At 42.7% G+C, this 24267-nt stretch overlaps 1 protein-coding gene and 1 long non-coding RNA gene across 7 annotated transcripts in view; one reads left to right on the top strand and one right to left on the bottom strand.

The window, feature by feature from the left end:
- LOC134353003 (protein Shroom4-like) overlaps window positions 1-8935 on the top strand; it is a 156089-nt gene extending 147154 nt beyond the window's left edge. For all 6 annotated transcript variants that reach the window (XM_063060757.1, XM_063060759.1, XM_063060758.1 and 3 more), the window contains one exon: window positions 118-8935. In XM_063060757.1, coding sequence (XP_062916827.1) covers window positions 118-393 — 276 coding nt within the window. In that variant the 3' untranslated portion in view covers window positions 394-8935. The remainder of the gene's footprint in view (window positions 1-117) is intronic.
- The window catches only part of LOC134353006 (uncharacterized), a 35807-nt gene that overhangs the window by 2455 nt on the left and 9085 nt on the right, over window positions 1-24267 (bottom strand). Inside the window, exon 3 of the long non-coding RNA XR_010019528.1 lies at window positions 150-306. This is a non-coding gene — a long non-coding RNA (uncharacterized LOC134353006). The remainder of the gene's footprint in view (window positions 1-149; window positions 307-24267) is intronic.

The following is a 24267-nucleotide window of genomic DNA, read 5'->3' as shown; positions in this document are numbered from 1 at the left end:
ATGGGTATAATGTTGCATGATTGTGTTTTCCAACATAATGTAATGCCTAGGAAACAATAAAGGAAAATGCAGAAATCAAATGAAGATAAGACTAACACAATTCCTTCTAACTTCCAGCATGCACTGAATGAAAAGAAAAAGCAACTCACAGCACAACTTGAAGAGGCCAAAGAGCTAAAGGAACACGTGGATCGCAGGGAACGCGCTGTCCATGATATTCTGGTTAAGCATTTGTCAGAAGATGAGCTCCAGGATTACACTCACTTTGTAAAGATGAAATCTGCTCTCATCATTGAGCAGCGAGAGCTGGAAGATAAAATCAGACTTGGTGAAGAGCAGCTCAAGTGTCTGAGGGAGAGCTTATCTTATGGAGCATGCAAAGATAACATCTGAAATCAGAGTAATTTTTAGCCCAAGTTACTAACCACAAACCTTTCAAATTCCAAAGCAATGGGTTCACTTATCAAATGTGTTTCTAACCAGTGTTTTAAAATGCTGAATGTGATTGATGATTGTGAATTTCAGCCTTGCTTATCATGTTATCTGTAGTTCTTCAGTGAAAATAGCTCATGTGAAAGTAAATAAGTGTAGCTTCCATGCAATTGGTCAAGGCAACTCCTATAATGCTGGGTCATAGATATTGGGAAGGTCCCATTTTAATTTTCCTTCTGATATCTTAGGGTATGTTTAAAAACCTCACATAGCTTAGAGTTCAGGAAAGGAGGTTACCTTGGATTCCTGATTATTATCCAGTATGACTTCTGGGGCTGGGGGGCAGGTGCAGAATCAATGTTGGCTGAGCAGCATATTGAGTTTGAGTATGATGGTTCTTGCAGTTAGATTGTCTGCAAATATTTCGACTTGCACAAAACTGATGAATTGAGCAAAGCACTCAAGGGCTATCAGTGCAATGTTAAGAATCAGTGCCTTCAGCAGAAAATTATAAAATGTTCATAATGTTGATCGTAAATTGATTTGTTTTTGAAATCTGCCAAAATGACTCAATTCAATTTTCTAACAATTTTCTAGAGTTGAGTTGCACCATATGCCAGCACCAGTGAGAAGCTGCATACAAAGGACATTCGTTCTTGGTTGCTGCTGTTACACTAAATACTATTTGTAAATCAATTTTCCCCCAAGTTTTTCTTCTTGTAGTTTTTTTGGGTGGTTCAGTGCCTACTATTAAATAGTTACACTTAACATTGTATAGGTCACTTGACAAATCCTTGATTTGAAAAAAATTCTACCGGGCAATTATTTATTATGACTTTTAATTTTTATTACTTTTGAAGGTGTGTAAGTGCCTTTTTCATGAAGGGAATAAACTAGATGGCCCACAATGCATTTTAAAATGCCACAGTGCTGCTTTTGCAATCAGATCCATTATATTGTTTGTATACAAATAGCAGCCCAAAGCTTCATGTTGTTGCTTAAAGACAAGAATTATAACATTATCATTGAGAGATAACTTAATATTATATATAATTCAAATAAAAACACTTCTGATTTCTGCTGATGTTTTATTAGTAAACCCGACAACCAGTGTAAAAATAGCGAGATAAGCTAGAAAAGTACTTATCCTCAGCAGGGTGAAAGACGAAAATCAGTTACTGATCCATTTTCGGTTATCTTTGCTGAAATGTGTGCCTGTTAGCTAAGAATAAGATTAGGTCTTACTCTAATAATTTTCTAGCATAATCAAGCCCAAGGATGGTGGTCATTTGGGCAAAATATTCTGCACAGCTGGCACAGTGAGGGCATCAGAAATTACCAACGTGATGCTTCTGATTTAAAAAAAAAAAGACACTTCACTTTCAGGTTAAAAGTTTAGTGAAATTGCTCATTAATCTCAGAACCATTGAATATTTCTGAGTTCATTGGCAGATAGAATTTGGTACGTGGTTACCTCATTCCAAATGGCTATAGCATGCTGTGGAAATATAATAGAGCAATGTTGTTTGTGGCATCTATAGGAAGATGTGACAGCATTGCAGTTACAACTGTTTTCATTCCAATAATAACTAAAGGCAGTTTCAGTCCTTTTCATAAATGATGGCATGTATATATTTGGAAACTGGCAGCTACTCTCATCATTAAAAGTTCAATTACAATAAATTTAAAGATAGGCATTCCATTTACCATCAGCATTTGAAGATGTAGTAAAAAGGAATGTAGTGATGTTTTCTTGGTAGGTGCATTAGAATAAAGGAGAAATACAAAACTGATAACGAGAACATTTGAATGATTGTGCAATTTATGATTTGCTATGCAAAGTATAATTTCTCATTCATGGGGTTATAATGGCTTTTGTTCCATGACAATGCGTTGCAGGTTGATTGGAAGTAACGGAATTAAACAGTAATTCTCATGTTAAAATTAGTATTCAAAACTGGAGTTTCTGGATTTTGACTTAAAATTACATGACAATTTTTGTACATTGGACTGCAGTCTACTGTAGTCCATAATACTTTATCAGGGTACCTCAATCAGCATTTAGAAATCTTTCTGCAATGTTCTGTTAGTACAGTTTACTGCTTGAAGCATTTCATTCGAAAATTGGCATTGAAGTAAATTTCCCAGCTGTATAGCTAATTAAAGCAGTAAAACTGAAGGAGAAATTTAGGATCTGGAATACTGAGAATTAGATTTCCCAGAGATTTGCCAAATTAAATCCTGGGGTCTGTATTTTATTTTATTATCTCAGGTTTCCCCAAATTAAATCAACCAGATTGAAAGCTGATTGTATCATGTGTGTGCCAGTGGCTCCATTTTAAGAATCTATGATTTGAAGTCACCTGAAGTAAGTTGGAGATATACTGTGGTGCAAAGTAAATGAGGACAAATACCCAGGATAGTATTGATGGCAGAAAGATGATTGGGGGAGCTAGTGTGCAATGAAGAGTGTATAGACAGCAAAGGTAATTTATTGTTAAAGTTTTGTGTTGAGCTGGAAATTCTCTTGTCCCTTTTACCCACACAGAATTAACCTCAACAAAACCATTAAGCCTTCCATCTGGCTCGGGGAACCTGCTCTACGGATCTTTTAAAAAATAGTTTGGATAAAAGGAGACCTTCACAGCATCCTTCAACAAAAATTCAGTGCCAGTCACCACCCAAATTTAGATTAGTTATACTGGCCACCACCCTGCCTTCCTTATACCAGAAATGGTCAGGTTGAAATTGAGTTGGATAGAATGCCCATTTATTATTGCATTTTTACCCACCTCAGCATCCTAAGCAATAGGGTAATCTTACCCTAACATGAGGCTTGATTAATAAAGTTCTTCATTTGTTGTGTGAAGCTCAGAGACTATTCCTTATTAGTGGTGAATAAACACTGAAATTCTATAATGTTAATATTTTCTTTTAATCACATTCTTTAAACATTCTGCTTTTTAAATGATGTGTGGGATTTCTTTATTCTGTATTGTATTAATCATGTCACAAAGCAGAAAAATAATTTGCCACTAATGACAGATTAGAAATCACAGGTCAGTCCTTTATGTTTTAGGTATAATCTTTACATTCCTCAACTTCTAATTCAGAATATAACCAATTCAGAGATGATAATCCTCCAATTAAAATATTACAAAAATGTCATACAAATGTATATTAAATCAACCAGCTCTGCACTCCCCCCCTTTTCACTTTCTTTCCCTTACTCATGTTCTTGCCCCCAACGTTATTTGAGATGTGGGAGATTTCTATGTGAAAATTATGTTTATTTTTAAAAAGGGTAAATTGAATCATCTTTTGTGTAGATCAGAGTTGTAATCTATTTATAGTACTGTTTTAACATTTCAGTCCATTCTATTGAGTCATAATTAAGCAGCTAGATGTTGAAAATCATCAACTTGCCCACCAATTTGATTGTTCACTGAAGCTGCGGTAATTGAGAACTTAATCAACCCCAGTCCATCCTAGACTGCATAACATCATTTATCCACTAGGTGGTGACACAGTTCTGTTTAAGCAGCAATCCAAAAAACGGTATGCTTCCACTTGAGAGAGTACAAATATATTGCAAGTGTATTTCCAAATCATGTTTGAGATTGAACTGTGGGGAAAACTAGTGTTTGGATGCAGCACATAGGGAAAATTACACCTACTAATATCTGTTTATTATTTTAGTCAGAACCCTGAATTATGTCCCTTGTCCCAAAGATGACTCAATTTCCTAGAATTTTCCAATGTCAATACACAGAGTTCTCACATAACTATATTCTCCTAAGACAGTGAAGGAAACTATTAAACTCTCTGAATCATTGTCAAGCAGGCACCTCCCAGTCTCCACTCAGCCCAGTTAAACCCAGCTCTCATCCACAGCCCTTGTTCACCCTGCGAAGCAGCCAGCCTCAACCAGTTGCACTTGGCCTTCAATTACCTTGTTGCCTTGTCCTGGTAAGTATCTGATCTCTCTTGTTTTGAGGACTCTCATGGCTTTCTATTTTGCAGTTTATTAGCAAAATATTGTTTACTGGTAAAAGCATCTCCACTGCTCTACATTTCTTGACAAGATGAGTGAGCCAATGATTAACCCAGCAGAGTACGTTTGCCTAAAAGAAGTTGTCTACGGACAGGAGTGAAGCAGTGTCCATCTGCTCACCACTCAACCAGATCTCCATCTCGATACAGCAATGCTGTCCAGTCAACCTCCTCCCTTGAAGCCCCAAATTCCAGTACCCAGTCGCTTCAACGCATCCCCAACCCGACCCCTCAGCTTCCTGCCCTAGTGCACTTCAGTTCCACCTATCTGTTTTATAGACCAAGTTAAGATTGTCATCTCTCTCTTGACTGGCCAAGCTCTGACCTGGGCTGCTGCTAAAACCATTATTTACAATAAATAGGAGGAACTCACTGCTGAGATGCTGCGGGGATTTGACCATCCAGAAAGTGGAAGGGGGGCAGTGTATCAGATACTTTGCCTGTGTCGAGGTTCACGCTAGGTACTGGATTACATGGTGGAACTCAGGACCCTCGTGGCACAATGCAGCTGGAATGTAGAAGCACTGCGGGCCCATTACCATCATGGCCCTTCAGAGCACTTAAAAGACTACCTGTTTACCTGGGAGATGCCCACCAACTACGAAGGTGTCATCTCTCTGGCCCTCCAAATTGGCAAGTGTCTTGTGGAACAACCCTCCAAATCACCAACCAAACCCCAGTTCCATTCCCAGAGCTGCTTCAGACTGCAGGACCCTCATTATCAATGCTTCCAGAACCCATGCAGGTAGGGAGAGCTCCCTTAACACCCCCAAGAGCATGAGCATTGGTGGGAAAACAACTTTGCATTTACTGCAAAGTCACCAATCACCATTGCATCAAATGCCTTCTGCATCCGGGTAAACAACATCACCAGTAAAGACGAGGCGTCTTCTATCTGGTAAGCTCCACCCATCCTCTCGTTGTAACACCATAGTCCAACTCTCTCCCTCTGTCGTCCAGCACACCCTATGCACACAGAAGGCTCTGATAGATTCTAGCGGAGCAAGCAACTTCCTGGACTGGACTTTGTGTGTGCACAGCTTGGACTTTCTACCAAGCCTATCTTTCACCCATTCAGCAACATGGCCATTGACACACGTCCCTTGTGGTTCTGCATTGTCGGAGTGTGTGCACTGTCTGTACACGTGGGCATAGGAGAGTGTCCAATTCCTCCTGATCAACTTGCCCTACTATCCTCTTATCTTGGGTTACCCCTGGCTCTCCTCTCATGACCCTCACTTTGCCTGGTCATCCGGTTCACTGCTGAGTTGGGGACCCACCTGCCTGCAAACTCAGTTGACTTCACCCCATAAATCCATGGAGACAGAGAAAACTCTCAACCTCACCAAACTTCTACTGGAATACCACAACTTCGTCATTGCCTTCAGTGAGAAAAGCCAGCACCCTGTTGCCTCATGGACCAGCTGACACACCTGACAATTGCATGTACGTGTTGGTGACCGTGTGCTCTTAGACACTCCAGTGGGCCTACTCCTCAACCCTCTCCGGAAAGCCAGGTGCATCAGAGACTGGATTTTCTGCGACACTGGTTCTGATGACCACTATGATGGCAGATGTACATCAGTTCATCACTGTCTGCACCCAATGTATCCAACCAACAGCCCTCAGGACTCCTGTGTCCCCTGATGCCTGTGGTCCTACATCACAATGGATTTTGTCACGGGTTTGCTACAGTCCAATGGGGTCTTGTTGATCATAACAGTGATGAACCAGTTCTTCAAGGTAGCCCACTTCATTGCTCTCCCCAAACATCCATCAGCTGCTGAGATGGTGGACCTGCTTCTCCAGTGCGTAGTTTAACTCAGGACAGTGGGGTCCACAATTTTGTCTCCCACTTCTGTTCAGCCCCCTTCTCCCTTCTCCGCACCTTAGTGAGTTGTCCTTTCGCTATCATCTGCAGACAGATGCTCAATTTGAAAGAGAATCAGCAAATGGAGAAGTTCCTTCAATGCTTCATTACCCCTAACTCTTCTACATGGAAGATGTATCTGCTCTGGACTGAACTGTCCCACAATCTGCACACCTCTGCCACAGGTATATCACCTTTTGAAGTGCTTCAAGGCTACCAACCCCATTATTCCCCATGGAGGAGTCAGTGGTGGCGGGTTTGCTGAGGCTGGAATGCGTGGAAGAGGGCACAGAGGACGCTCAGCGAGACTATTCCAGGGTGGGGACCGTGGATCCCTGTCCACTTGAGATCAGCCCCTGCACACCACCCCCACGTTCTTGCCCCGATTCATTGTCCCCTTGAAGATTATCCATCGCATCAACCCAGTCACTTAATATCTCCAGCCCATAGGATCACACCTACTTTCCTTGTGTCCTGCCTCCGTGGACCACTCAACCCACCAGAGCCTGCACCTCCAGAACCAAGGATGGTGGAAGGTTGTTGTTGTGGACAGGGTGTGCAGTACCTGGTCAACTGGGAAGGTTATAGGCGGGAAGAGAGGTCTTGGGTGCCATCCAGTTTCATCTTGGATCCATCACTCATTGAGGAGTTCTATCAGAACCATCCAGATAACTCTGGGCCATCAAATGCTGGCCATAGGAGGGATGGTCCTGTCAGGTGTGCACAGGCAGGTACCTCCCAGTCTCCACACAGCTAATAAGCCACCTGTTATTCATTTCCAACTCACCACCTGCAACCTATTTAAACCCAATTCTCATCCACAGCCCTTGCTCAACCACCAAACCAGCCAGCTAAAACCAGTTGCTCCTAGCCGTCAGTTACTTTTGTTATTAAACTGCAAAATAACAAGCCACAAGGGGCCACAAAAGAAAAGAGAACAGACACTTAACACAACAAAGTATCATTTACTGCTAAAATAGTCTCTCCTGCTCTGCTTTTGGGTCGGTCCTCTACATTTCCTGGCAGTCAACATCTGAGTTATTCCCCCACTTATTCCCAGCAGCTTTGGGATTTGGGAGAAAACTGGAGAACAGAGAAGAAACCTAGGCATTCACAGGGAGATCATGAAAACCCCCCACAACTTCAGAAGTCACAATCGAATTCAGGCTGACCTCGGAAGCAGTGAGGCACCAAGGCTACAGTGCTAACCGCAGTTTCATTACATGCAAATTTCTCTGATCATGAACATGCCAAAATATTCAATTGCTCATTGAAAAAAAGCTGAACCTCACGCAATAAGAAAATGATCATGCATATTTCCTACATTCACATGATTCTTCTACTGTTGGTGATATACAGTCCAAAATTTAGAGCAGCAAACCCTAGTTTCATGAGATCAGTGCGACTGTGATTCCTAAACTTTGATATTTTCTTGTTTTTTTTTAAAGTAGGCTTCTTTTTGAGACATTTTGCGACATTTTTGTCAAAATGAAAGTTCAGTCAGACTACCTTGAACACAATTTGAATTCTGAATTATCAAAGCCAAAATTTAAGTGATATCTTTAAAAAATCGTACATCTCCTTTCCATTTCAATCATTTCCTAATTTATTATAATTCTTTAATTCTAATTTATGTTTAGTCAGAAAAGCATTCTATCTAACATATTTCTTTCTCTTCAAAATATTAATTAAATTTACCAATTGTTTTGAGTTTTTATTCCAGGTATCACCTAGTTTAAAATTAAAAACAATATTTATTAAAAGTGTAAAACTCACCTCGAGGATTTTGAACCCTAGAGATTCCAAGATTTAGAAAGCTCCTTCACAAATGTAACCAGCCGTGTGCACCAGTGTTTAAAGATATAAAAATTGCATTTTCCAACTTGCCTTCTTTAGCTTGTATATATAGTATTGCTGTGTTATTCTCAATTGTGGAGTCTCAACCCATTGGCTTTAAACTAGGTTGAAGGTGACACTAACAAAGCCAATCTGTAGGAGTCTGTGACTGAAAGAATGTGGTGTTATTTGATCCAATCATAACCAGCAGATTGATCCTCTCAGTATCTTCCCCTGTGAAGGTAGTGTGGTGGTGAGGGTTGTCTGTGGAAAGGGGTGGTGGAATGGTCTGTATTTGTTCAGGATGGAGCCAAGAGTTATTGTTAAAGGAAATCTTTTAAATGTACAGATCCATATATTTCCTGAACTTTCCATGATATCTTGGATAAGGTATGGTAGCTCATCCCAGGTATATTAAAAAGTGAGCAAAGTAAAGATCTTGAAGAATTTAATCATATCTGTGCAAAATTATCACCTTGCTTTGAGAATCTCCAAATGCTTGTTATTGAAAATAGACTTCAGTATTCTGAGCACCATCTTGCTCTTTCAGTTGGTGTTTTGTTGTTGCTGGCTTGGAAGTATTATTGTAATGTCGTTAACCATTTCTGAGAAAGTTGATTTGATGGTGTAGGACTGTATAGGGGTTCAGGATTGTGGGATACATATTTGCATTGGCAATGACAGGTCAACAATAGCCGTGCAATATCTGGGATGATGTATAATAGAAATGGGACAATTTTTGTGTGTGGATGTGGGGGGGGGGGTGGGAGGGGAGAGAGCAAGAGCAATAAATAAAGATTAGAAGAAAGCCATTAAGTTTCTGTTCAAGGCTGTATGGCTCAATGGAATGTGTGGTGCAGAGGAGAGGAATATTAAATAAAAATTGGAAGAAACATTCGAGTGGATAGATTGCTGAAGTGCTACAAGTTAAGGCAATCCTAGAACATTATTTTGTAAAATTCGTTCATCATATTTTCTATATACAGTATTTATCCCAAACACTGTTATCCAGTATTGATCAGGAAACGACAAAATACACAGGTTCATGATGTGCAGTGTCATGTCATGAAGCTGAGCCTTTGCACAAAACCAAAGTAAATGATGCCTTAACCAAATTAAAAAATGAGAATTGCACAGCACCCAGCAGGAGAACACAGTGCAGTGATTTTGGAATCTACTTATAAAAAGACGTTTAACTGAAGAATATATAAAAACTGTGAATAATTTATTTTTTTACTGTATATAACAGAACCCAATTTGACTAATAAGAAATGTTCGGATATTGCTATAATCAAAACTTTTTTTTTCTTTATGTAGCTTTGAAAAATAAAAAGATTCAAAAATGTAGATATTTGAAATATTGGTGATAAAATAGTAAATTGTTTGGCAAACATTGACAACTTTCAAAACAAGTCTTCTTCCAGATTATTCACGATGAGTCTCTGCCTCTTCATTCCACACAGTTGGCTATAAAGTCACATGAATCAAATGTGATGCAAATTGATTTGATCTTTCAGCAATATTTAGCTTGGGAATATCTAAATGCAATGTAATATGTATTTTATATAAACACCTGTTTAAAAAAAACTTTATATTGTATACATTGTGATTCTTTGGAATTGTGTTAATTTTTAAAGCAACTCAAATTGATTTGCATGTCAACAATGCAAATGTCAACAGAGCTAAATATCAATTTAGTCTTATTTAACAAACTAATTTGCATTTTTCCTGCTATACTGCTAAGACTGAAGTATTCATTTGATAAGTTATATTTGGCATCTTTAAATTTCTTTCATAACTATAAAATAAAGTTTTCCCATTTGTTTTAGGTTTGTCTTTATTTATTTCCTGTCGGTTGTTTGTATTTAAGTAGCCAAATGTATAATATTTAGATAAGAGGAGAGATATGGATCATAGCCTTGCTGGCTTTAATTTCAAAAAAACAAATCCACCCTTTTCCAAAAATTTGCCTGAAATTTAATTATCATGTCTATTGTGGGAAAGTCATTTTCACAATCGATGTCCAATTTTTCCATCCATTTAAATTCAGTACTACATTATTTTGCCACGCACATCATAATAAGACAATGTGCATGGAATCAAGTAATAACATTGGTGAATGAAATTGAACTGAGAACACTAGCATGAAGTGCAGCATCAAACAAACTGTACCTCAATTGTTTGGAATATTTTAACAAATTTGTCAAATATTGATTTGTGTAATTGACAAAGTCAATGAAGTTTACATGTTTCACTAGATGTACTGTAGAACTTAGTCAGAAGTTACTAAAGGCAATGTTATGGAATATTATCTAAAGACTATTTCTTCCCATCTGTATTTGACTTTGTTTTGATACTTTGTCTATGCAAAATCTTCAAGATGCAAATCTATGTATTTTACTTTTATAATTATTTTCCATAAGGAAATGTGATAAAAAATTTTCTTGAAGCAGAACTCAAGGTATATATGAATCTTTGTCTTCATGTGCGTGACAGAAAGGAACATTATTAATATAATTGAAAATACACCTGGACTAAGATGTTAACTGTCCTGTGCTATCACCAGTGGGATCATCAGTTGGTCTGCCATCTGCCTTCAGGAGTTTCGGCCCGCTTATGATCAAGACTCCCTTGAGGTCGTGGGCCAGCAGTGCTAAAGCACCACCTCCCACTGGTGAGCTTAAAAACCTGGCATCTGTGTCTATCAGAGTTGTTGGTGGCTTCCATCCAACAGAGATGGTCTACTCTTCAGGTGTCTATGCAACTACTGAAGTGTTTACAAAAGATGTATACACTGTCTGACTATCTGCCCCTCTGGACATACTTGGTCCACACCCATGCTGATCCTGTCTCTGCTGCCTCAGCTACAGCCCTGCTGGTTGACTTGATCTCTCTTCTAGTGAAACCAAGGTCACGCAGCCACTTCTGGGAAGTGAACGCAATAAACCCATGGCAGCCTACTTCAAATGGATAGCATGAAACCTTCCACCCTCTGTCTCTGCACTCTGATCTTAATTCTGCATACTTGGTTAACTTGTGCTCGTGGGCTTCATCAATGTTGTCTTCCCAGGGGACTGTGAGTTCACCAATAACCATTTCTCTACTGGTGTCAGACCATACGATTATATCTGGACGCAATGTGGTGAAAGCTATTTGCTCCGGGAAACTGCCTTTTCCATCCAAGTCAGCCTTGGCACACCAATCATTGGCTGAAGAAAGCGTGCTTGATCGTGGGCCTGTGCTGTACACCCTTGACTTGGAGCCTTCTTTCACAAATGATATGCGATGTTCTGTGCAGCATAGGGCATGAGATAAGTTGTGCTGCAGTACTCTCTGCTCAACCGCTTCTGTTACAACTTTGAGAACTTTGTTGTCTCCAAGTGTACATGCCGCTGGAAAGATTGACTCTGCATGCACTCAAAATATGTTGAAGTGTTCCCTTCTCGCCACAAGCAGCACATCTGTCTGTCTTATCTTCATACCAGGTGCTGAGGTTGGCAGGTGTTGGGAGCAGATCGTACACATAGAAAATGCATAGAAAAGAAATGCGGAGTGGTTCCACCTGCCACAGAACATTCCAAGATAGATGTCATTGTTCAATACTTTCCCACCAGGTCCCTTGTTTGGCCAGGCCAGCTGTTTTAGCTAACCTCTTCTCCTCTTCTACCGCTGGTATTTCTTGTGTTAGAAGCTCACGGCACTCCTTACCTGTAGAAGATGACCACAACTTGTGGGTTGTCCATCCAAGTCCCTGGCAGCCAAGCTGGATAGCCCCAGCCATCTCCTTGTGCTTCAATCTAGACTCTGCCTCATCAACTGCTACACAGGCTGACCATTTCCTGCCTGATCTCACATCCAGCTGGGTGTTCTTGATGACAGGGTCTTTTGAGTCTTGAAGCATCAAGAATGATCTTACCTTGGCTACCTTGACCTCTTCAACAAGGGATTGCACTGGGATGGTAAGCTTTGGCTACTGTGGATTCCAACATTGGTGAGGCTGCTCAGTACTCCAAACCACTTCTTCACACACTTGTTGATCTTCCATTCCATTGCCTCAACATAGACAATGTGCATATATAAGTGGTCCCATGCAAAATAAAATGCCCATTTTCTAAAATCTCATTAGAAGGCCTTGAATTAAGCTCTTAATTTATGTATGTTTCCTAAATTCCAATAAAATTCTGCAACATTGTTAAAGGCTGTGTTGGACACTATTGAATGCAAAATGATCTAATGTTTTCCTGGCCATATATGATGACTAAACTCTTCTCCGGCTTCCAGCCAGGTACAGGTACCAATTTTAAGGACGTTTTAACGACAGATCTGCTACCTTCATCAGAGATGATGCCTGGACATGTCTAGTCCAGTAGTAGTTATACCCCCATCATCCATTCCACCTGATTGGTTAGTCCTCATCCAATCAGGATTGCGCTGACCCAGCTTGTTAACAATCGACTTCCAGTTCCTACTTAGAGCAAGACCTTTGTCTTTGTTAAATTTCTTATTCGCTAGTTTTATTTCAATGGCTTCCTTCACCAGGCAGTCCCAAAAGCAACTAGTATGGCACAATAGTTCTGTGCCATCGAAATCAATCCTTTGGCAATTGCAAATGCAATGTTCTGCTACCACTGATTTCTCCAGATAACCCAAACAGCTACACCTATATTCCTTGATTCGGGTTTCCACCGTGGTTATTTTTACTAGAATCTTAACTGATATTCTTATGCCAATTAGTCTTATGACTCTGTGCACAATGTCTTTTTCACTGAAGGAGACATGGTTATATGGTTAAACAATTTGACTATCTGCTGGGTATGTTCCATCAACTCCTCAAAATATCAGTAAAGCAGAAGGAACTAGATCTTCTAGTGCGTATTAAGTAACTGAAATAACAACACTGGAAACTATAACCTCAAAGACCAAGGCACTTTTGGTATTTTCATATATATTACACAGTTCCCAGGCTGGATTTGGGAGTGGGGGAAATTTAACAATTATGGACTAAGGGCTGAAGCTAGATAAAGGGGATGGAGACTGAGTAAATTTTTGAGGGTGGGGAATGAGTAAGTGATCAGTGAAACTGGTCAGGTAAATGGGTTGATGCGTTGAGGGGTTGGAGGAGATGAGTACTTCTACTGTGAGTACCTTGGCAGAATGGAGACACTAAAATCATGTCAAGCATACAAGAGAATTGCTTGGTTGAGTTGCCAGAGTGATTACAGTTTAATTCAGAGGTTAGTTCCAAACTTGGATAAAGCGATTTTCAAACAAACAGAATTGAAAGGGAGAAATAATGGCACAGATCCAGGTTTCTAGGCAATGAACTTCCCACATAAGGACACTGGATAGATATAAACTCTGGTTCTTCATCACAACACTTTTATTTCCCTTCATGATGCACTGTGGCCTTACTTTCTCCAAAGTATGGAGCAGAAATTGGACCTGTACTCTTCCTCATCCACAAACTTAGCAGTTTATTGGATTATAGGTTTATCTGTGAGCTTCCACAGTTATTTCTAAAGTCTGATCATTTATTCTTGAAAGGAAGCCTTTATATTTTGAGTACAAAAGATCTCTCATGACATTACTCAGTGATTTAGTGAATACTGTTTTAAATATGCTGTGAAATATATTCAGGCAATTAATATAACTAAATATGTGATACCAATCAAATTTGTAAAATTTCTTTAATGCAAAGCTGAGCGAGGCAAAGTAGCATTGGAAATGATTTAAATACCTAGGCCTCCTGGACATTACTTCCTGATACTCGTTTCTAAGAGCTGAGAGGTACAGCAAGTGAGCACAACCCTTCAGGGAGTATATCCTCCCAAAGAAATCTATAAATTTTCTACTGTATTTGTATTCTACATTCAGGCTTTCATGTACAAACATTTCTCTTCAATACACATGAAAAATACTGCTCAAATTACAAAAGTACTTACAAGTTTTCGCAAGTAATAGTGCAACCAAGTAGTCAGCCTTTTTGAGATTTTGTTATGTTAGCTTTCTTAAAACAAAAAGCTGTTTTTTAGAACTAATTTTCCCAACTTAATCTGTATGTATGAGAACCGCTCCTTTACAAAGGCTAACAATGCAGTCAGTCTCTTGGGGAAGTTGTTATTAATTTTGGAAAAGAATTCAATTACCAGTCATTGAAAATCCAGACTAAGGAAAACTACTTAGCGTGTTGTTATACATGCCAAATGTAGCTTTGCCAAGAATACATATACATATGAATACATACAGTAAATAAACATCCACAAAAAATCAGGGCAAATTATATATATTTGAAGTGAAATATAAATATTTTAAGTAGTTAGATTTTGCCAAGAGCGACAGAAATCTTGGACTGTATTCCTTGGAGTTTAGATGAATGAGGGCAGACCTCATAGAAACATTTCGAATGTTGAAAGGCATGGACAAAGTGGATGTGGCAAAGTTGTTTCCCATGATGGGGGAGTCTAGTATGAGAGGGCATAACTTAAGGATTGAAGGACGCCCATTCAGAACAGAGATGGGAAGAATTTTTTTTTTTAGCCAGAGGGTGGTGAATCTATGGAATTTGTTGCCACGGGCAACAGTGGAGGCCAACTCATTGGGTGTATTTAAGGCAGAGATTGATAGGTATCTGAGTAGCCACGGCATCAAAGGCTATGGTGAGAAGGTGGGGGAGTGGGACTAAATGGGAGAATGGATCAACTCATGACAAAATGGCAGAGCAAACTCAATGGGCCGAATCGCCGACTTCTGCTCCTTTGTCTTATGGTCTAAATGTAGCAAAAGGTTCCCATTATGCCACACACAGGAGATGCTGGAGGAACTCAGCAGCTCAGGCAGCATCTATGGAAATGAATAAAGAGTTGACATTTTTGGCCAAGACCCTTCTTTGGGAATGGAAAGGTAGGGGGAAGTGGAAGGAGGATAGCTAGCAGGTGACAAGTGAAGCCAGGTCAGTAGAAAAGATACAGGACTGGAGAGGAAGGAATCTGATCACAGAGGAGATTAGACCATAGGAGAAAGGGAAGGAAATATGCAATGACAAGAGATATTACAAGCAACACACAAAAAATGCTATGGGAACTCAGCAGGCCAGGCAGCATCTATGGAAAAGAGAAAAGTCGACGTTTCAGGCCGAGAATCTTCATCAGGACTGCAGGAAAAAAAGGTGAGTCAGAGGTAGAAGGTGAGGGGAGGGGAGGAAGAAACATGAGGTGATACGTGAAACCGGGGGGGGGGGGGGAGGAAGAGTGAAGTAAAGAGCTGGGAGGTTGTTTGATGGAAGAGATACAGGGCTGGAGAAGAGGGAATCAGATAGGAGATAACAGAAGGCCATGGAAGAAAGAAAAGGGGGAGGAGCACCAGAGGGAGGTGATGGGCAAGTAAGGAGATCAGGTGAGAGAGGGAAATGAGAATGGGGTATATTGAAGGAGAATGTGGGTGGTCATTACCAGAAGTTCAAGAAATCAGTGTTCATGCTATCAGGTTGGAGGCTAGCCAGACAGAATATAAGGTGTTACTCCTCCAACCTGAGCCTCGTCACGACTGTAGAGGAGGATTGGGAATGGGAAGTGGAATTAAAATGGGTGGCCACTGAGAGATACCGCTTATTCTGACGGATAGAGGGTAGGTGCTCGATGAAGCGGTCTCCCAATCTACACTGGGTCTCCCTGATATACAGGAGGTCACCCACAAGAGGATCAGAGATACAAAATACTCTGCAGATGCTGGGGTCAAAGCAACACTCACAACACGCTGGAGGAACTCAGTAGGTCGGGCAGCATCTGTGGAAATGATGAGTCGACATTTCGGGCCGGAACCCTTCGTCAGGACTGTAGAGGGAAGGGGCAGAAGCCCTATAAAGAAGGGGGGGGGGAGGTGGGAAGGAGAAGGCTGGTAAGTTCCAGGTGAAAAACCAGTAAGGGGAAAGATAAAAGGGTGGGGGAGGGGAAGCAGGGAGGTGATAGGCAGGAAAGGTGAAGAAGGAATACGGGAAAACACAATGGGTAGTAGAAGGAGGTGGAACCATGAGGGAGGTGCTAGGCAGCTGGGGGAGGGGGCAGAGTGAAATAGGGATAGAGGAAGGGAGGGGGAGGGAATTACCGGAAGTTGGAGAATTCTATGTTCATACCAACGGGCTGGAGACTACCTAGATGGTATATGAGGTGTTGCTCCTCCAACCTGAGTTTAGCCTCATCATGGCAGTAGAGGAGGCCATGTATGGACATATCTGAATGGGAATGGGAAGCAGAGTTGAAGTGGGTGGCTACTGGGAGATCCTGTCTGTTGTGGCAGACGGAGCGGAGGTGCTCGACGAAGCGGTCCCCCAATCTGCGTCGGGTTTCACCGATGTAGAGGAGGCCACACTGGGAGCACCGGATGCAATAGATGACCCCAACAGACTCACAAGTGAAGTGTTGCCTCACCTGGAAGGACTATTTGGGGCCCTGAATGTTGGCAAGAGAGGAGTATAGGGACAGGTGTAGCACTTACACTTACGTGGATAAGTGCTGGGTGGGAGATCCGTGGGGAGGGACTGATCCCTGCGGAAAGCGGAGAGCGGTGAAGAGGGAAAGATGTGCTTAGTGGTGGGGTCCTGTTGAAGGTGGTGGAAGTTGCGGAGGATAATGTGCTGGATCCGGAGGCTGGTGGGGTGGTAGGTGAGGACAAGGGGAACTCTGTCCCTGTGGTGGTGGCAGGAGGATGGGCTGAGAGCCGAAATGCGGGAAATGGAGGAGATGCGGTTGAGGGCATCATTGATGACAGCAGAAGGGAAACCACGATCCTTTAAGAAAGAGGACATTTGAGATGTCCTGGAACGGGAAACCTCATTCTTGGAGCAGATGCGCGGAAATGGAGGAACTGGGAATAGGGAGTGGGATTTTTGCATGTGGCGGGGTGGAAAGAGGTATAGTTGAGGTAGTTATGAGAGTCAGTGGGCTTGTAGAAGGCGTCAGTGGACCGTCTGTCTCCAGAGATGGAGACCGAGAGATCGAGAAAGGGGAGAGAAGTGTCCGAGATAGACCAAGTGAATTTGAGGGCTGGGTGGAAGTTTGAAGTAAAGTCGATGAAATTGACGAGCTCAGCATGGGTGCAGGAAGCAGCACCAACGTAGCCGTGAATGTACCGAAGGAAAAGTTGGGGAGCAGTACCAGAATAGGTTTGGAGCACAGACTGTTCCACATAACCAACGAAGAGGCAGGCATAGCTGGGGCCCATGCGAGTTCCCATAGCTACACCCTTAGTCTGAAGAAAGTGGGAAGAGCCAAAAGAGAAGTTATTAAGTGTGAGAACCAGTTCCACCAACCAGAGGAGGGTAGTGGTGGTGGGGAACTGGTGAGGTCTATTATCCAGAAAGTAGCGGAGGGCTTTGAGGCTTTCTTGATGGGGAATGGAGGTATATAAGGATTGGATATCCATAGTGAAAATGAAGCGGTCAGGACCAGGGAACTGGAAGTTATTGAAGAGGTGGAGGGCATGGGACGTATGGGGAGGGACTGAACTATGGGTGACAAAATGGAGTCCAAGTAGGCAGATACGAGTTCGGTGGGCCAGGAGCGGGCAGAGACTATGGATCTACCGGGACAGTCAGGTTTGTGGATCTTGAGGAGGAGGTAAATCCGAGCGGTACGGGGTGTGGGAATTATGAATTTAGTGGCTGAGGATGGAAGGTTTCCGGAGTTGATAAGGGCGGTGATGGTACGGGAGACAATGGTTTGATGTTTTTTGGTGGGGTCCTGTTCCAGGGGTAAGTAAGAGGAGGTGTCAGAGAGCTGCCGTTTGGCCTCAGTGAGGTAGAGGTCCATCCGCTAGACTACTACAGCACCACCTTTGTCAGCAGGTTTGATGGTGAAGTTGGGATTAGTGCGGAGAGAGTGGAGGGCAGTGCGTTCAGAGGGAGTGAGGTTGGAACAGGAGAGAGGAGTGGTGAAGTTGAGATGGTTGATGTCTCGGTGACAGTTGGAGATAAAAAGATCGAGTGCAGGTAGAAGGCCCGGTAGGGGTGTCCAGGAGGAGGAGGAGGGTTGAAGACAGGAGAAGGGGTCATCAGTAGGGGGAGGGGAATCCTTGCCAAAGAAGTAGGCTCGGAGACATAGGATCAGAGATGACCTGATAGAGGTGTATAAGATGATGAAAGGCATTGATCTTGTGGATAGTTAAAGGCTTTTTCCCAGGGCTGAAATGGTTGCCACAAGAAGACACAGGTTTAAGGTGCTGGGGAGTAAGTACAGAGGAGATGTCAGGGATAAGTTTTTTACGCAGAGAGTGGTGAGTGCGTGGAATGGGCTGCCAGTAACAGTGGTGGAGGCAGATACAATAGGGAATTTTAAGAGACTTTTGGATAGGTACATGGAGCTTAGAAAAATAGACGGCTATGGGTAACCCTAGTAATTTCCAAGGTAAGGACATGTTCAGTACAACTTTGTGGGCTGAATGGGCTGTAGGTTTTCTATGTTTCTATGTTTCACACCGGGAGCATCGTATACAGTGGATGACCCCAACAGACTCACAGGTGAAGTGTCGCCTCACCTGAAAGTACTGTTTGGGGCCCTGAATGGTAGTGAGGGAGGAGGTGTAGGGGCAGGTGTAGCACTTGTTCTGCTTGCAAGGTTAAGTGCCAGGAGGGAGATCAGTGGGAGGGATGAATGGACAAGGGAGTCACATAGGGAATGATCCATGTGGAAAGCAGAAAGTGGGGGGGAGGGAAAGATGTGCTTGGTGGAGGGATCCTGCTGGAGATGACTTAAGTAACAGAGAATTATATGTTGGATACGGAGGCTGGTGGGGTGCTAGGTGAGGACAAGAGGACCCCTATTCCTGGCAGGGTGACAGGAGGATGGGGTGAGGGCAGACATGCGCGAAATGGAAGAGATGTGGTTGAGGGCAGTGTTGATGGTGGAGGAAGGGAAGCCCCCTTTTTTTGAAAAAGGAGGACACGTCCTTAGTTCTGGAATGAAAAGCCTCATCCTGAGAGCGGATGTGGTGTAGATGGAGCAGTTCAGAGAAGGAATTGGCATTTTTACAAGTAACAGGGTGGGAAGAAGTATAGTTCAGCTAGCTGTGAGGGTCCGTGGGTTTATAATAGACATCAGTAGATAGGGTGCTTCCAAAGATTGAGACGGAGATTGGGAAAAGGCAGAGAGGTATCGGAAATGGACCAGGTAAATTTGAGGGCAGGGTGGAAGTTGGAGGCAAAGTTGATGAACTCGACAAGCTCCACATGGTTGCAGGAAGCAGCACCAATGCAGTCTTCGATGTAGCGTAGGAAAAGTTGGGGAATGGTACCAGTGTAGGCTTGGAACACAGACTGTCACATAACCGACAAAAAGGCAGACATAGCTGGGACCCATGCGAGTGCCCATAGCTACATCTTTTGTTGGAAGTGGGAGGAACTGAAGGAGATATTATTGAGAGTGAGGACTTTCCACCAGATGTTGGAGAGTGGTGGGGGTGGGGAACTGGTTGGGTCTGCTGTCTAGAAAGAAACATAGAGCTTTGAACCCTTCCTGGTGGAGGATGAAGGTGTGCAGGAAACATAGTGAAAATAAGGTGATCCGGGACAGGGAAGCTGAAATTATTGAAAAGATCTTCAGCCCATGAAGTGCTCTTTACCCCTTCCTCCTCACTTTCTGCTTTCCACGGGGATCACTCCCTATGCAACTCCCTTGTCCATTCGTCTTTCCCAACTGATCTCCCTCCCAGCCCTTATCCTTGCAAGCAGAACAAGTGCCATACCTGCCCCTACACCTCCTCCTTCACTACCATTCAGGACCCCAAACAGTCCTTCCAGGTGAGGCGACACTTCACCTGTGAGTCTGTTGGGGTCATCTACTGTATCCGGTGCTCCAAGTGTGGCCTTCTGTATACTGGGGAGACCTGCGCAGTTTGGGAAACCACTTCGCCAAGCATCTAAGCTCTGTCTACCAGAAAAAGTGGAATCTTCCAGTAACCACCCATTTTAATTCCACTTCCCGTTCCCATTCCGACATGTCATTCCATGGCCTCCTCTACTGTCGCAATGAGGTCACACTCAGGTTGGAGGAGCAACAACTTATATTCCATCTGGGTAGCTTCCAACCTGAAGGCTTGAACATTGATTTCTCGCTTTAATTTTAACCATGCCTTGATGACCAAAATCTTAATTCAGTATTAAAAAGATGATAGGATTATGGGCTCAGAGCACAACACAATAAGTGTGAGTTCTTTAAACCAAGCATCACTTACAGTGATCACACTATTGACGCACAAGGATTACACAAGTGTGCAGAGAAAATTCAAGCAGAGGTGAAAGCCCCAAGGCCAAAGGACGTGTCACAGTGTGGTCCTTTTCAGCATTTGTCAATTACTTTAACAGGTTCCTGCCAAACCTGGCCACTGTGCTCCAACCCTTGAACTCATTACTACAGATTGGGAAGAACGGCAACAGCCAAAGCAGTGTAAGGTGGATTTCAAAGAGGTAAAGGAAATGCCGATGTCAGACACAGTACTCACATCTTATAATCTATGTCACCCAGTGAAGCTTGTCTGTGAAGCTTTGCCTTATGATGTAGGTGCAGTCATGTCACATAGTATGAGTAACAGAGGTGAACACCCCATAGCCTTTGCATCACATTCCCTTACTGCTGCAGAGAAAAAAATATGCACTGATTGACAGAGAGATCCTGACTCTGGTTTGGGGTGTAAAATGCTTCAGCCAGTACTCGTATGGGGGAGTGTGTACTGTTCAACAACAATACTGTCCATTTTCAATCTGCAGAAGGGTGACCCACTAACAGAAACAGCACCAATGCAGAGATGGGCTCTGTTTCTTGGAGGACATAATCACGAGATTGAATTCAAGAAGATGACTAATCATGGAAATGCAGATGGATTGTCTTGATGAACTTTGGAAAAGGAAATGCCTGAAAAAATTACTAAAGAAGATATCACTCTTGACATATTCTCCCTAATGCAAATTGAGAGATTTCCTATTACCTTGAGATGAATCAAAGGGAAACAAGAAAAGACCCCACTCTGTCTGAGGTCTACATGGCCACCAAAAATGGCTGGAATACACAGCGGAAACTCCAATTCCCTCGTTTTTACCAACACCCTAATGAATATGCCTCTGACAGATATTGCCTTATGTGAGGATTGAGAGTTGTTGTACCATCCAAACAGAGAGCCACATACTGGCCATCTAGGCATGGTTAAAATGAAAGTGTTGGCTCAAAGCTTTGTCTGGTGGCCAGGGATAGAACAGCAGATCAAGCAGCTTGCCGTAACTGTGCGGGATGACAACATGTCCGGAAGATGCCAAGAACAGCGCTTCTCCAGGCTTGGGAATGGCCTGCATTGCCACAGCAGAGGATTCATGTGGATTCTGCCGTACTGTTCTTGGGTACAAATTTCTTGATAGTAGTGGATGCTGCTTCGAAGTGGCCAGAATTGTTTAAAAAGCTTCTGCTACAACCATGCACACTGTTGATGTGTTGAGAAGCCTCGTCGCATGACTGGTGTTCCTGAACACTTAGTCAGTGACAATGGACCGCAGTTTGTGGTGGAACAGTTTCAGTCATTCCTGAAAATTTATGGAGTAAAACATATTATATCTGAACCCCACCACCCAGCTATGAATGGATTGGGGGAAAAGTTTGTCCAGAGTCTAAAGAAAACACAGCGAGCAATGTCAGCAGAACACACTACACTAACACTGAATCAGAAGCCTGCCAATTTTTTTTTATTGAATATCACAATGCAGCGCACTCCATAACCAACGACTCACCAGCTATGCTATTCCTGGGTCATTCCTTAAATTCACACTTTGATCTCCTCAAACCCAATCTCAGAAGGAGTATGCAGGACAAACAGACGAGACAAATTGAGGGCTCCTCAATCAAGGAAGTCCGATGTTTCACTCATGGACATACAGTCCTAATGAGGGATTAAAGAGGTGATCAAAATGGAGTACTCAGAAAGATTAAAGACAGAACTGGCCAACTCTCCTACACAGTGGAGATTGCATCTGATATCATCTAGAGATGACACATCGATCAGTTGAGGAGAGCAGAGGCAATTGTTCGAGAAGAAAAGTTGCCAGAGCTGTCAAAGCCACTTCCTGTAGTGCTAGAGCAGTGTTTCCCAACCTTTTTTTTGCCCAATGCCCCCCAAGGCACTTTCATAGTTTCCAATGCCCACCCCGCAAAGCACATTCATATTTGCCAACACCCCTCTTACGCACAATATATTTTCTAGCACCTCCATAGTGTAAAAACATATCTACCATATGTTAACATGAGAAAAATGATTCTGCTTTAAATTTTTATTTGTCTTTAACCCTAGCTTACACAGTACCTATGCGCTGTGCAGCAGCTTTGATAGCAATGTGATCCTTGAGCTTAATGGTTTTTAGCAAGAGTTTAAATATCTGGTTCAAGTAGTGACAGCAAAAGCCTTAAGTCCCCATGCGTAACAACGTCCAAGTGGTTTCTGCTTTTTGTGAGTATGTGGTTCATGCACTGAAGCCTTTTTCAACAAGGTAGGAGGATTGAAACACAATGAGGAGCTGTTTGGTTCTTCTCCAAAGACCGGGAAACTTTGTATGACAGTGTAGTTACAAACCACATAAACTGACATTTTTGAAAAGCCACAGTATCAAAAAGGTCAAAGAAACGTTTTAAGCAGCAGCCTTTTGACAGCCAACACACTTCGTTGTGAAGAAGCAAGTGTTCAAAGTCTTCATCATTATCTTGGCATAACTGGTGAAATATCCTGCTATTTAATGGATGAGCTTTAATTTTGTTGATAGCAGATATTGCAAGAGTCATGCTTAAAAAAGTCTCTGGGTAAGGTTTTTGACTGCAAGATGTTAACAATGAGTTACGTGATGGATTGCAAGCAAACTTGGAATTTCATTTTTCCTAAATGCCACTAAACCAGCAAGCTGACCTGTTATATATGGTGCCCCATCTGTTGCACAAGAAATCAAGAATACTTCAATCCGCAACATACATTAGTGGCGGAACAATCAACTCAAAGAGAGGGAGAGCTTCGCACGGGTCGGGGAAGAAAGTTTAAAAAAGGAGCGTTTCGTGGGGCTCGGCGCATTAGAATTGGGTTTGACAGTGAGGCCAGTTTTTTGTTCTGGGTGTCAGACTTGCGATGTCCAGGAGTCTTCCAGCCTCCCTGATGGCCACATCTGCGCCGGGTGCATCGAGCTGCAGCTCCTTAGAGACCGAGTTAGGGATCTGGAACTGCAGCTCTATGACCTTCGGCTTGTTAGGGAGAGTGAGGAGGTAATAGACAGGAGCTACAGGCAGGTAGTCACCCCAGGGCCACAGGAGACAGATAAGTGGGTGACCATCAGGAGAGGGAAGGAAGGGCGTCAGGTAGTGGAGTACACCCCTGTGGCTTGCCCTCTTAACAATAAGTACTCCATCTTGAGTGCTGTTGGGGGGGAACAACCTGCCTGGGGAAAGCAACAGTGGCTGTGCCTCTGGTCCTGTGGCTCAGAAGGGAAGGGAACAGAAGAGGAGGGCAGCGGTAATAGAGGACTCTATAGTTAGGGGAAGAGATAAGCGATTCTGTGGATGCGAAAAAGAAACAAGGATGGTAGTTTGCCTCCCAGGTGCCAGGGTTTGTGATGTTTCTGAGCGTGCCCACAATATCCTGAAATTGGAGGGTGAGCAGCCAGAGGTCATGGTATATAGTGGCACCAACAACACAGGTACATAAAGGGTGGAGGTCCTGAAGGCAAAATACAGGGAGTTAGGAAGGAAGCTGAGAAGCAGGACCTCAAAGGCAGTAATCTCGGGATTTCTGCCTGTGCCACACGACAGTAAGTATAGGAATAGAATGCTTTGCAGGATAAATGCGCAGCTGCAGGATTGGAGCAGGGACTAGGATTCAAATTTTTCGATTATTAGGAACTCTACTGGGGCAGGTGTGACCTGTACAAAAAAGATGGGTTGCACTTGAATCCAAGGGGGAAGAATATCCTGTTGAGGAAAGTTTAAACTAGAATTGCAGCAAAATGGGAACTGAAGTGAAGAGGCAGAAGATGGGGAGGTTGGAGCACAAGTAGCGACATCTTGTAGGGA

This window comes from Mobula hypostoma, chromosome 10 (assembly GCF_963921235.1).
Source record: "Mobula hypostoma chromosome 10, sMobHyp1.1, whole genome shotgun sequence".
Lineage (NCBI taxonomy): Eukaryota > Metazoa > Chordata > Chondrichthyes > Myliobatiformes > Myliobatidae > Mobula > Mobula hypostoma.
Note: the sequence above shows the minus strand (reverse complement) of the source record. Positions and strands in the feature narration are given on the sequence as shown.